Source organism: Podarcis pityusensis, assembly GCF_964106645.2.
Source record: "Podarcis pityusensis genome assembly, chromosome: Z".
In the NCBI taxonomy this organism is placed as follows: Eukaryota; Metazoa; Chordata; class Lepidosauria; order Squamata; family Lacertidae; genus Podarcis; species Podarcis pityusensis.
Genome location: NC_138044.1, coordinates 47396181 through 47409529, shown reverse-complemented (window position 1 = coordinate 47409529; position 13349 = coordinate 47396181). Strand labels below are relative to the sequence as shown.

The 13349-nt window shown below is 44.4% G+C and overlaps 2 protein-coding genes across 16 annotated transcripts in view; one reads left to right on the top strand and one right to left on the bottom strand.

Annotated features, from left to right (window-relative positions):
- Positions 1-9940, top strand: part of TEX11 (testis expressed 11) — a 43420-nt gene extending 33480 nt beyond the window's left edge. For all 4 annotated transcript variants that reach the window (XM_080990327.1, XM_080990326.1, XM_080990329.1 and 1 more), the window contains 10 exons: positions 749-789; positions 961-1047; positions 1814-1884; positions 5170-5280; positions 5797-5869; positions 7084-7233; positions 7762-7867; positions 8490-8610; positions 9042-9215; positions 9586-9940. In XM_080990327.1, coding sequence (XP_080846453.1) covers positions 749-789; positions 961-1047; positions 1814-1884; positions 5170-5280; positions 5797-5869; positions 7084-7233; positions 7762-7867; positions 8490-8610; positions 9042-9215; positions 9586-9654 — 1003 coding nt within the window. In that variant the 3' untranslated portion in view covers positions 9655-9940. The remainder of the gene's footprint in view (positions 1-748; positions 790-960; positions 1048-1813; positions 1885-5169; positions 5281-5796; positions 5870-7083; positions 7234-7761; positions 7868-8489; positions 8611-9041; positions 9216-9585) is intronic.
- Positions 9941-10697: 757 nt separating this feature from the next.
- DLG3 (discs large MAGUK scaffold protein 3) overlaps positions 10698-13349 on the bottom strand; it is a 116636-nt gene continuing 113984 nt past the window's right edge. For all 12 annotated transcript variants that reach the window (XM_080990064.1, XM_080990072.1, XM_080990068.1 and 9 more), the window contains one exon: positions 10698-13161. In XM_080990064.1, the coding sequence (XP_080846190.1) occupies positions 13055-13161 (107 nt within the window). In that variant the 3' untranslated portion in view covers positions 10698-13054. The remainder of the gene's footprint in view (positions 13162-13349) is intronic.

The window sequence follows — 13349 nt, the reverse complement described above, 5'->3', positions numbered from 1 at the left end:
TTCCAGCAGATTTCTCTGATGGGGAGGCTGGGGGAGCTGTCTCCCTGACTGCAGCCCCTGAGGGAGGTTATAGGAGTGTTGCTCCCAAGGTTCGGCAGTCAAGCCCTGTTAAAAACTGGGTACATGCATCTGCTGAGGCTTCCTTCGGCAGGCAAGTCCTACACTGTCTCAGTAGATGGGTGCCTGTCTGGTAAGCTTTTCAGTACCACATTCGAGAATCCTCTCCTCCCTGCAGGAAGATGTGACATTGGACCTACTGTGAAAGTTTGTTTACTTCAGGGAATGGACGGGACCTTACCTGCCCTAGGAGTTTGTTGTTGTTCTAGGCTGCAGATTTGCCATCTCAAGGACTCTAGTCTGCACTGTTAAGACGGCACAGGGCTAAATTGTTTTCTGGCTTTTCTATTCTGAGGGAGCATTGTTCAAATTTTTATGTTTAGAGGTTTTTCCCTCTCCTCTATTTTGCCTTTTATTGGCTTTTGTTCCCCTCGTTAGGCCGCTCTTTCCTGGTATGTGCTTTTGCATTTTCAGTTTGCCTCTCTGAAACTAGAGTGAGCTTGTTCTCCCAGTTGAGGTCAAGATACTTAATTGTGTAAGGACCTGCTTAATGGAGCAAGTGGGAGAGAGAAGCCACCTGACATTCCTTGTCGAAAATGAACCTTCACATTAGGTCCAATATCACATTTTATCTCTTACATTGCACTGTTTAGAGCAAGTTTGGTAACTTCCTCCCCTACTTCATTTTTAGAACGTCTGATTTGGAGAACCTTCTAAAATACTTGACTGCAGGTATGTAGCTTGCTATGTTATAGCACTTCTCACTCACTTAGCAAGTGCAAAATAATTTGGGGTGCTGGTGGAAAAAGACATCTTGTTTAGTTCAATTCCATGACAGAAGCTTGCTTAGATTATTTTTTTAAAGTCCCAGTTCCTTTATCATTTTGCATATTCCTGCTCCAGCATACTATAGATATGATGAAGAATTCGGAAAGGACATGACGACATTTGAAACAAGAGTTAGTGAAGTTCAATGGTTCAGGAAGACTGGTAAGTGGTAGTCTTAGGGTTTCATGGAAGCAGCTCCTTCTGGGATGAATTGAAATTCCCCTCACTTCTCTTAACAGTTTAGAGGCCAAATCCTAGACTTAGAGCAACAAGGTCATAAGCTAAGGAGAATAGGGTGGGAAGATTTTGCTGATGTGGTCTTAGCAGTGTATCATTAACCAAAAGGCATCACAGTTCCCTCTGGGGACAGATACTTAAAATGAAAATAAAATACATTTAAAGGGGTCACAACTCTCCCTTTCAGTCACCAAAAAATAAGGAACAGCAATGACAGATTGCAGTAAATCTGTTGCTTACATACAATGAACGGTGTGGGTTTTCTTGCACATTTAAGGTGTGCACCCTGGTGATTTTGCTCAGCAGTTACTCATGGCAACTGATTTACATGACCTTTTTGTCACATGAACATTAATTCCACAGTAGAAGTGAGGGATTCAAAAAGACCAAAAAGGGGGAAAGGCAACATAGGTTGTATAGTAACAATATAGTTGAAGGGGTCTCTGTGGAGTTCTCTGCTTATAGTCAGAATCTTGTTTTGTGGCACAAACGTTTTAATTGACAAAATGATCACCTACTGAAATAAGATATTGATGCCAAACGACTAGTTGTTTCCAGTTGATCCTAAATGCATGTCACATCATATTTGAAGTTAATACTGAGCCTACTTAACCTGTCAGAAGAGACAAAGCAGAGTTGTTGATTTTTGTGGTGTGTTTTAAATCCTGTTCTTTCTTACTTGCTCTCTAAGCTTGGACCTTTGCTGCCATGTCGGGCGCCTGCCTGAGACTAACAAAGGATTTATTTCTAATTTCATTCAAGGTATGTGCTTCTGCTAACATTCTGTGTGCTGCAATGAATGGTTTTATTTTCAGCTCAGCGAGAGTCCGCAATCAAAAAGCTCTTCAGAGCATGTCACTTGGTACTTTCCAGATTTGAGTGTGTCAGTCATATATTGTGTGCCATGTTACTGAACCGGGTCACAGAAAGCTAACAGTCGAGTACTGTGATTTGGCAAGTTTGCCATTGCTGCAAATCTGTTACTGATTTTACTGAACCATAATTAACTCTATCACATAGGGAGAAGAGGTCCTACAAGCTTTAAGTCCTACTGTACAACTTTCACTAATATTCAGTATGTCAACCTGGAATTGTTAATAAGAAAATATTTTGTTGAGCCAACTGTGTTTAAACTTAGTGGCCTGGGGTGGAAATCAAAATCACTTCTGTTCCATTCTGAGGAGTGCTTTAAACTCTTCGCCCTGGGTTTTGACACTTAGACGTTTATTTTTAGGACCTAGCTTATTTTTTGCAATTTTGTTTTAAACTGTTTTTAATATTGCTTAATATTGTGTTTTAATGCTCATGTTGTTGTTCCAATTGGTACAACCTGCCATGGGACCTTAGGGTGAAGGGTGGGTAATAAATTGTAATAATAAATAACAATAATGATGATGATGATAACACTAATAAACATTGGTTAGCTGGGGATTCAGTAGATGTAGAAGCAGCCTTGTGATTTACTGCCAGCAGAGATCTATTTAAGGTAGAGAAGCTTTTGGAGAAGTCAGGTTGCTGTGTCCTGTTGAAGTGTAAAGGAACGTGTTGAGCTATAACGGAGTGTGGGCAGCAGGCAGACAAGAGTATCCCAGCCATCTGGCAAATCCACTTGGAATCCAAATCCAAAAATCCTTTTTTCAATTGTGGTCAGATGCGGTTCTAAACAGTTTGCTCACATTTTACATGGGGGTTCGGTTCCAAAGGGTCCACGCATACACAGTAACCCAGGTGGACCCAGCACTGAAAGAGCTCTTAAATTCTCCACCTTGCTTGCCAGGCAAGGTCATCTCAGTATGCCATCTCTGAAAGCCTTGGGATGTTTGCATGAGATATCGCAGGAACTTGGATTGCCCTGCAAGATCTCGCAAGAGCATCCCAGAGCTGGTACACTGAGTGAGCCTTGTCCCCCGTCCCCCCGCCCCCAGCAAAGCAGAGAGCTTGAACGTTATTTTTGTGTTGGGTATCCCTAAGTATACCTAGGGTGAACTTTGAAGCTCTGCCTGGCTTGGCATATGGTTGAAATAGCACAGGTTAAATGCACATAAGTGCTGCCAAATAAGTTTAATGGTTTGTTCCAACAGCTTCCAAGTAGAGGACTGTGTGTATCGTCATAGATTTTGGTAGAATCAGTGAAAGCTAGAACTAACAAAGGTTTAAGTAAACTCTGTCAAACGTGGATATTTCTGGACTTAGCCCATGCTGGCAAGGCTGGTTGAGGGTAGCTATTAAGAAATAGTGGCTCATCAGTGAAACCACCACCAGGGCAAGATATTTTCTGCATTGGACAGAGGGGAGAGTTCCCAGGGTTACTGTGGGCAGAGAAAGATTTAGGATTTCAGCTTCTATGGCATAGGAAAAGAGGGGAGCAGGCAGGCTGTGCCCACAGGAAAAAGGTGTTGTTTTACACGAGGCTTCGGTTTTCTCTCTTGAAAGTGTCTTTGGGAAGGAGAAGGGTGGAGCCAGAACTCCGGACAGAGGTCATGCTGGGCAGAACCATCTTGTTTAGGGAAGTTTTTAATGTTTGATGTTTTATTCTGTTTTTAATCTCTTGGGAGCCACCCAGAGTGGCTGGGGAAAACCAGCTGGATGGGCGGGGTATAATTAATTATAATTATAATTATTATTTATTGATCCCCTCTTGAGATTAATGCCCTGAACTCTCCAGTGTAGACCGAGGTGTAAATACATGCCCAATAAACCATATTTCCTAAAGACACATAGGTTTCTCAATGAAAACACTGCCCTGCCTGAGCAGCTAGAACCCCCTGGAGCCTTGCTACCACATGGCAGATTGGGGGTGGCATGCTGCAACCTTTGAATCAGTATGTATTTCAGAAAGGTGGGTTGCTAGGCATGGTCTTCACTGCAACATTCAGAGTCTTTCAGGCTATAGTTGAGATGCTAAGATGGGCTGGTAAGTTTAGGGGAAACCACAAACATCCCAATTAATCATTGTCATGATGGTGGTAAATATTGCAAATTTGAGAGAATTTGTTCAGATCAGTAGACCCTGTTTTGAAAGTGAGTTCAGAAGAAGGGGGTTTCCCAGGGAATAAGTGGATTATCCTGGCTTAACCTTTGAGAAACTGTTCCAGGTTAGTTCAGCCTCCCTAGGGCAGCATTCACTGACCATGTGACATTGCCACAGGTGCGGAATGTGGGAATATCACCAAGTTTCCTTTTACCAAGCTGCTTCAGCATCCTATCTGTGCTTCAGTGGAACTCTGCATACTGCCTGTGGCTAAGAGGTGGAAGATCTTTTAATGGCAGGAGCTGGACATGTTTCATAGAGTTGTAGAGTCCAACCCCCTGCAATGCAGGAATCTCAGCTAAAGCATCCCTGACAGAAGGCCATCCAGCCTCTGTTCAAAAGCCTCCAAGGAAGGAGAGCCCACCACTTCTCATGGGAGTCTCTTCCACTGCCAAACAGCTCTTACTGTCAGAACGTTTTTCCTGAATTTTTAGTCAGAATCCCCCTTCTTGAAACTTGAAGCCATAGATTTGAGTCCTACCCTGCAGAGCAGGAGAAAACAAGCTTGCCCCTGTGGCAGCCCTTAAGATATTTGAAGATGGCTACCATATCTCCTCTCAGTCTCCTCTCTTGCTAAACATACCCAGCTCCTTCAAGCGCTCCTCATAAGGCTTTGTTTCCTGCCTTGATTTCCATGTTTAACATGAAAGATACTGTTAGAAGGCTTTCTTTGTCACCATGTAAACAAAGCCTAGCTGAACTATTTTCAGTTTTGCTCAGAACATCAACGATTGGTTGTGAGCTTTGAAGACGAATGCTGCAGTAAATACCCGAAAGGGCTTGGGCATGCCCCTCAAGCACGTTGCGCTCCAGAGCTCCTATTGCTTCTGTCCTGGCCCTTCATAGGAACCTTGGAGGGTCAGATTTGGCGGGATCAGAGAGGTAGAAGACTTGGGCTCTGCAATGTGGAGGGAGAGTGGGAGGGAGAGTTGGAGTGTGTTTGTGGAGAGAAAACCCTCTGGCATCCAAAGAAAAGGGACAACAATCACATTTCTATTAAATGTTTCCTGTTGCAGTTTGCTCGGCTTTGTCCTGCTGAGAAAACCGTTCTGCTTGACCAGAGATTATGCCTGCTTATGGCTATTGCCATTGGTCTTGAAATGGGACGGAACAGCTCTACTGGCCAGGTAGAGTTTGGATGAAGTAAGAATTCTACACCCCTCCCTTTTGTGGCTAATGCTTTATGCAAGCTCGAAGGTACAGCCGAGTTTCTGTTTGATGTGGATTCGATGCTGAGAGGACAGTCACCCACTTCCTCTTTGGAAATCTGGAAATTTATGTACCACTTTTCATATAGCAGCATAAGCAGGGCTCCACCCCCCCCCCCCCCAAATAAGTTACGCAATTTCAAACATCAATTAGAAACATTAGAATCACATTTGGAGGACTCTGGGTAAACTGGACTTCCTCATGGGATATCCAGGCCATCTTCCTAGCCCTTCCCACTTCACAAACTTGCACACTTCCTCCCCTCTGGAATTTATCTGGAGAGTTTTGCAGCTGCATTTGAGCAAGTCAAGGAGCTAAAATCCTATGTACGGAATGCAACACCCCACCCCAACTGCCTTACCCAGAGAATAGTGCAACTGTTATGGTTCAAAAGTGGTTTCCCCCCCACAATTATATATTTGTTTTCAAATCAGAATGAACTACTGGTGGAGGCCCTCCGACACATAGAGATTTGTTGGGATATCGGGAGGTATCTGAAAGAAACTGGTGAGTTGGAGATTATGCAGTACAAAGTGCTGCTGTTGACACAATGTATATCTGCCCAAAGAAGTGGGTGGGACTCTCATCTTGCTTTGGTAGACGCTGGTACAGTGACTTCGCTTGGGATGCAGGAAATACATGCAGCGCAGGAGAATGAAGAACAAAAGCATGATGCTGGAGAGCTGGGTGGGAAGGTATGAATTATTGCTGCACAAGTTTCTTGGAACCTAGGCATATTTGCTCAGAAGTCAGTTCCACTGAACTGAATACAATTTATGCCCAAGTCAGTGTCGATTGCAAGCATAGTGTTGTAAGTATACTACTTATAGTTGCTGCTTACAAATGTTAAGCCATATGTGGTGGTTGGTGGAAGAGCTGGAAGGAATAAAAAAAAGCTTGACCCTGAGACATATGGTGAGAGGAGACCAAAAATGCCCCTGCAGCAGAGATCTTTTCAGAGGTTCAAGCCTGCTTCAGATGGTAGTCACCATCTTTGAGGACTACCTGTACCCCTGGACATCCAGTGCTCTCTTTAAAATTCCTGGGGCAGACTGCGGATGAAATTCCTGGTTTAAGACGGCAGGTGAAACTATTCGTGATGGAAACTTGCAAGCAAACACCTTGATGCTAAGGAACCTTGTTAGCCTTAGAACTGAAACAAGCTCCTAGCCTTTGTCTTCACTACCCTTCACAGAAGACATGTCAAACTCAAAATAATATTTTGGTGTGTAGTCTTGGCTTCCAAATTTCAGATATTTGTGTAAATATCAGACTGCTCGTTGGGTTTAATGACAAGTCATCTACCTGAAGCAGTCACCTTTTGCCACTACGTAGCAGGGCCAAATTTGTATCCCGGGTTTGTATCTTACCCACAGAAACTAGTACAGTGGTACCTCTGGTTGTGAACGGGATCCGTTCCGGAGCCCCGTTCGCAACCTGAGCAGAACGCAACCTGCGCATCCTCGTGATGTCATTTTGAGCGTCTGCGCAAGTGGCGAAACCCGGAAGTAACCCTTTCCAGTACTTCCGGGTTGCCGTGGGACGTTACCTGAAAACATTTTAACCCGAAGCATCTTTAACCCGGGGTATGACTGTATAGCAAAGGCAAAGGATCTATATTCTCCTTCAGCTAAGTGTCTATCGATTTAGGGGTCTGCCAACCTCAGTACACAAGCTGATTTAGCGACCAGCTAACATGTGACTCTCCTTCTACTCAAAAGGCAACTTTTCTGAAGACTCATCAGATACGTTACTTCTCCTGTACGAGTTTGAGGCCAGAGTAAAGCTCGGTGACCCGAAAGTAATCAGTCTTCTGGATACAATTTTGGAAAGGCCCAATATCGATACTAAGATGCTGGAATCAATTGCCTGTAAGAGCCATGTTTGCATTTCATTTGCTTGGTGGGACCATGTGTGCTCCACAGCCCAGTGAATTACTAATCTTTTGGATCTCTGTGGGGCAAACTATTGCATTCACGGGCCTCATATTGCCACAACCATTTCTTTTGCTTTCCTGTTAGTAGTTCAGCTGCAGCCTGCCTTGTAGAAGTTTTGGACCAGAGTTAGTGGTAGTGGAAGAAAGACAGGCTTCTGCCACTCAGACAGTTCGCTTTCCAGTATCTGGCATTCCGCTCCCTGCAACCCGATTGGCAGTCTTTTGTCCATGGCAGTATTATTGCTACAGTGGCCACCAGCTGATCAAAAGAGGTGGTTGAATTTGTTTGATACCAGCTCAGGTAAACGGCAACATTTGAAGCAGGAAAGATTTTCAGCTTCCCCTGTGCTTTTGACTGGTGCAGTCAGCATTTTCCTCACCAGGCAGACTGATGTAACATAGCATAGCAACAGAGCTTCGCACTTCTGAAAGTGACTCTCTTGTCTTGCCTTCCTTTCTCCAGCGCTGGCCATGGCTCCACCGGCTTATTACCCTTCACTCGCCAAGAAGGCCCTCAGAAAGCTTTTGACTATTAGCAAATGTGAACCCTTCGATGGACTCACTTTCAGGTAAGGATGAGCTACACTAAGGGCTATGCATCCTGGCCAGTGGAATCTCAGTGCGATCTGCTTTGCAACCTTGTTTACAAGTCCAGGGAGGGGAACTGACTGTCAGCATTCTACTACTTAACCCGTGTTGCTCAAATAGAACTCAGCAGGGAAGATGATGCAGACAAAACTAGAGTTAGTTGCCTCTGCCTGTCATTGGTTTTGGCCGCACCAACTGTTAAGTCTCCCTGCCTTCCTGCCCTTTAAATCCCAATGGGTACCTGCTACCACTTATTACAGCCGTTTTCTTAATGAGATGGGGTACGTGTTGTAAGTGAAGTCCTTGATGAGGCCTCTTTCCTTACATTCTTCCCAGCAAAGGAACCCACCTGCATTCCTTCCTCCATCTGAGTGACCCAATTGATACCACTGGGTAGTGAAGGGCTCTGCCCGGGTGTTTATACTTCACCCTTTGAAGAGGTTGGAAGTTTGGAAAGGAATCTACTGTCCCCTTGGAGAAACTTTGCTGTGTGCTTCTTTGGGGAGGAGTGTCAAACTGACAACTGCTTTGCAGATGAGTCAGAAGGGCATTCTACACATGCTTGCATTGAATTCTCTTTCCCTTTTCTTTCCTGATATTCAGCAAATGTATACATAGCTTGATTCAGCTTACTCTGCCATCTGATTTGCCTGGAGCAGATCCATATGCACTGGTGGAGTCACAGGGCTACTTTGAAGAAGCTCTAAAGATTTTGGATAGCATGGTGAGGAGGACGTGCCATCAAAATTATTTCCACATGCTTCTTTCCTGGTAATGGCAGTTGGGCTGGGAATTCATAGCTGTCAGGGTTTCCTTTCTTCCGGAGTCACTAGAAGTGGCCACCTGTGCACCATAGACCTTGCCAGGTCTAAGTAATGATATATGGCCTCAATATCTAAAAGGTTTCGGGTGACTGACATGCACTCCTTCATGTGGTTGGGTAGGGGCTTGTGAGCTGAGCTCTTCTGAGCTGTAGCCCAGGTCCTTCTGAACCAAAATTTGTCTGTAGCCAACATAAGTGCTCAAGAAATCCTGCCAGATTTCCTCAAAAGCTATTGTGCTGCATCAAACTCTCATATTCTTTCAGTTTCTACTAGAACTACAGCCTCAACGTGAAAACCCTGATCAGTGCTGTTTTCTCCTGGTTACTGGCAGGTGCTGCGGTCCAGTTATCCAGATGAAGAAATATTCTGGCTCATGGTTAGAGCTTGGAACATAGGAGTATACTACAACACTTTGGCCAGATATGTTACAGCTGAGCAATGGTGTCGCGTAGCAATGTTCTTCTTGAATCACCTGAGAGATATATGTACCAGCTACAGGAGAAAGGTATGGAAGGATGAACGAAACAGCTTAACTGTGGTTCTAGAATACGCAGGGAGATGGCCTGTATTGAGCAGGTGCAAACACCATAGCATGCAGTGGATGCAATATGCTAAATGGTAGGTAGTCTCTTTTACATCCTGGAATCACTAGCTGAGATCAGCCATGTTAATCATGAAGGGACCTTGGGTTAAGGAATTTGCCCCTGGTGGATGGGGGAATAGGCAGATAGACACAATATCTTGGGTCAAGTTTTCCCCAAAGTTTTCCTAGAAAGCTGCTTGACCTAAATACAAGGGGCTCAAACTGCATTAGACTCCCAGCATTCAATGCATGACACTAATTTGGCCTTTTTTTTGGTGATTTCTGCCCACAGATGACCGCCTTTTACCAAGTATTGATGGACAGACTTCCAGGAGCAAAGGGACCCTCTCCAAATAAGTGACAGAAATCAAGTCCACAGCAAAGGCAGCTGGTGCTGCACTCAACTTACCAGTCATTTTGTTGCCCAAACCAGATAAATATTTTGGCTCATGGTTAGAGCTTGGAACATAGGAGTATACTACAACTCTTTGGGCAGATAGAATACAGCTGAGCAATGGTGTCGCGTATAATACAGCTGAGCAATGGTGTCATGTTAGGTGAGATAAACTACCACCTTCTAGTTTGTTAGAGATGTTTGCCTGGAGTGGGGTTGTACAATGAATAAAGTAGTTTAGCAGTTGCAATGACATTTGTGTTTTCCTATTTATTGGTTTAACTTTCCATCCACCTGGTAGAAGAAAGAAGTTTCTACACCAGGGTACTCAGCAATTTCCTTCAGCCCCCACCACCCCGGAGCGCTGCCATGCTAGCTGGGGTTGAGGGTAGTGAGAGGTATGTCATGTTGGCCATCCCATTCCGACACTCAAAAGGCACAAACTAGAAAGCAGTAGCAGCTGTGCAAAACGTAGGGGAAAGTAACACTCAATTGTGTTTTTGCCTCATCCCTTCAGTAAGCTGGCAACTATTCATTTTGTCACTGGCCTGTGCTAGCTAGGACAAGAACCATGCAGGATCTGTATAGAACATAGTAGGAACTACTGTTGTCATTGCTTGAGGTGTGTTCCTTTGCTACCAGCCTACAGAAATTTATACAAGTATTGAACAACCGTTTTCCTACAAGTGGGTGGGTGGTTCCATTCACACCACTAGGCAAGACTGCAAATCAAGCCACCCTTGGAAGGGGGTCTCCTCCAGTTCCTCTCTAGCTGCCAGTGTAGGCCATCTGATAGACTGCCTCCTTGTGGGTCAACATCAGACTAACACACAGCAACTTTTATTTACCTTGAACCTGCAACACAACGGGAGCAGTGCATGAGAAAGGAAAGTATGTGTTCCTGGATTTGTGGTGAGAAGTATACTACCCTAGACTAGGCCCCCAGAGCCAGTGGCAGCCAATACATTGATGACAAGCCATAGCCCCAGAATAAATCCTCAGCAGACAAGTTCATTGCAACTGTTTATTAAAAATATATGTCTCCTTGGAAGAAACACTGGTAAACCAACTAGTGTCATGATTGATACTTTCAGCTATGCCATGGGTACATAGGCCTTTTCTCCATGGGCCTAGAAGACAAGGCGACAGGCTATTAGAAAAGAAAAGGAGTTAGAACCTAGAGACTGGCCACCTCAGAAGCTGCTGCTTTTGTGTACAGGCCAGTTCTCAAGAATGTGCCTTGCAGTGCCGGCTGAGTAGAAGTCGCATGTGACCGCCCCTTGTCCAAACTCCCTCCACCAGGAACTTGTAAATGACAGTTCCCTCATCTTTATTCTTCATAGTCCTGCCAGCAAACAGCAGCTCCAGTGCTATCAAAGTTCCACTTGGTTTCTTGCAACACAGCCGATGTGGAAACAGCTTCTTGCTTACCAGAATGAATCTCCACAGGATGAGTTTTCACCCATATTTAACAATGAGGCCCGTGCACAAATATCACAATGAATGACAGAGCTACCTACCAGCTATGGAGTGGGCAGCATCACCCTGCTGCAATCTGAGGCCGAGTCCTACTCACTCCCTTAGGACCAGTAACACTGGGGTCTCCTCCCATAACATCCATTGCTGTCATTCCATGGAAAACGGATGCCTATGAGTGCCTGATTCGAGAGCTGGATGGGGCAAGACTGGGAAAACGAGCAAATCTCCTTTTGAATAACAGGCAAGGGCTTGTACCAAACTAGGGAGTGCTTGAAAACTTCTCTCAATAATGATCCAGCTTATTTTCTTGCTCAGCGGGCAAACAAGAAACTTTTTTACCCACACAGCTTACACATTGACTGACATGATTAGGATGAGCATATATCAAGGCTTCCTGGAAGCAACTGCCTCAGTACATGTAAAACTAACAGTCTGTACCTCACAACAGCGTGCATTCTGAATTCCACCTACCCTTTCCTGTCTTGAAGAACTGCAAGCTGAGGTTGGCCATGTGGGGTAATGGGGGCTCATCTCGGAACAGAAATTATACAGAATTGCAAAATAAGAGGGATGGTGTTCTTCACTGAGCCCCTGGTGATGCACTTGTCAGGAAGGGCTTCCAAGTGTTACAACCAGAATTTGACAAAATTCTGCTAGAATAAGGATTTCCAGAGAAGTCTGTTCTGAATGCGGTTGGGATATTGTATCCATCTAGGATGCAGATTCTCTTCCCATTGTCATCTGCTGCTTTCAGCTTTGCTGTATGGATCTCAAAATGTTACTCCACCAGAAAAAAAGTCAGTGGGATGGAGTTCAGTCTCCCTACAGGGAAGTGACCCCATCACAACAAAGAACAGCTGGTGTGTTCATTCCACATGGTCTGTAGGTTGGGTCTGAGTCTGGAATCTATTTACAACGGAACAATCTTAAAAAATAACTTAAAAAACTGGATTGTATACCCGTTAAGTTCATTATTAAAATCAAAAGCTGGGAATAATGAAAAGCCAACACACCAACACAAACATGATTTTGGTTTAACACCAGCTTAAAAAAAAACCAAAAAACCCAGAAGAAACCTCTCATGCAAACACATCAGGTGACATAAAACAATGTGCAATAGGTAGCATTTTCAATTTGCTTTATGGTGCTCAAATCAACTGCTGAAGCTTCACATGTGGTCCTGGGCTCTCTGCACACATCACAACCACAGCGCCAGTTGCAGTTCTTTCCAAACACAGCCTTCCCTACAAAATTGGATTTCCAAAAAAACACTCAGCAGCACCCAAAGAAACCAAACACTTGGTACCTTTAAATCCACCCTCAGCCACAACAGGGTTTCTAGGCCACATGGCTGAGATATGACAGTAATATAATTCTTGCACTAACAAAGTACCACTTAAGCAGCCCCCCTCGTGTTTTTAATTTTATATGCATTCTGTTGCCTTCCCTTCCATCACAGTGCTGGGTGAACACTGCAAGCTGCCCCAGGTTGCCAGTCCTCAGCATCTTTACAGGGGCAGACAGTGTCCTTATCTGTTGCCTTGGTGGCTCTTTTAAGCTAGTCCTCATCTGCTACCTCCCATCTTGCTTCTTTATTTTAACTCTTGATAGTAATTTTTTTTAATTAAAAAAACACACAAAACTCTCAAATGGGGTTTGCCTCCATTTCTAAAGGAGCAACAGGAAGGTCCATGCAGGAACGGGTGGGGACAGTCACTTGATGAAGGAGATTGGTCCATCCCAAGAAAAAGAAAACAGGACTAGAAAACTCAATTGTCAACCATCTAAAAAAGGGACAGGGATGGTCTTCATGCTCCCCGCCCCCAAGGGCAGGGGGCTGGGGGAGGGGTCTCTGATCTTCTCACAAGTTGATTGGAAAGTAGAGACTTCACAGTTTCTCAGGGGATGGGACCCAAATATAATGCCCAGATTGGTCTTCTATTATCTGTTTGATTTTACTGTAAATCTCTTCCAGAGAGTCTCCTTGTACAATGGCTGGAAAACACAAACCAAAAACAGTTATTTACTAGTGTAGAAGAGACATCAAACTTGGCAAGCTCCTTTCTATCTACCTGAGGAGGGAATTGTACTGCCTCCTCAAGTTCAAATTCTAACATCCAACTTAAGTTGTGGCATCAAGCAAAAGATTGCTGGAAGCCAATAATATCTCTATCCCTGTGCTT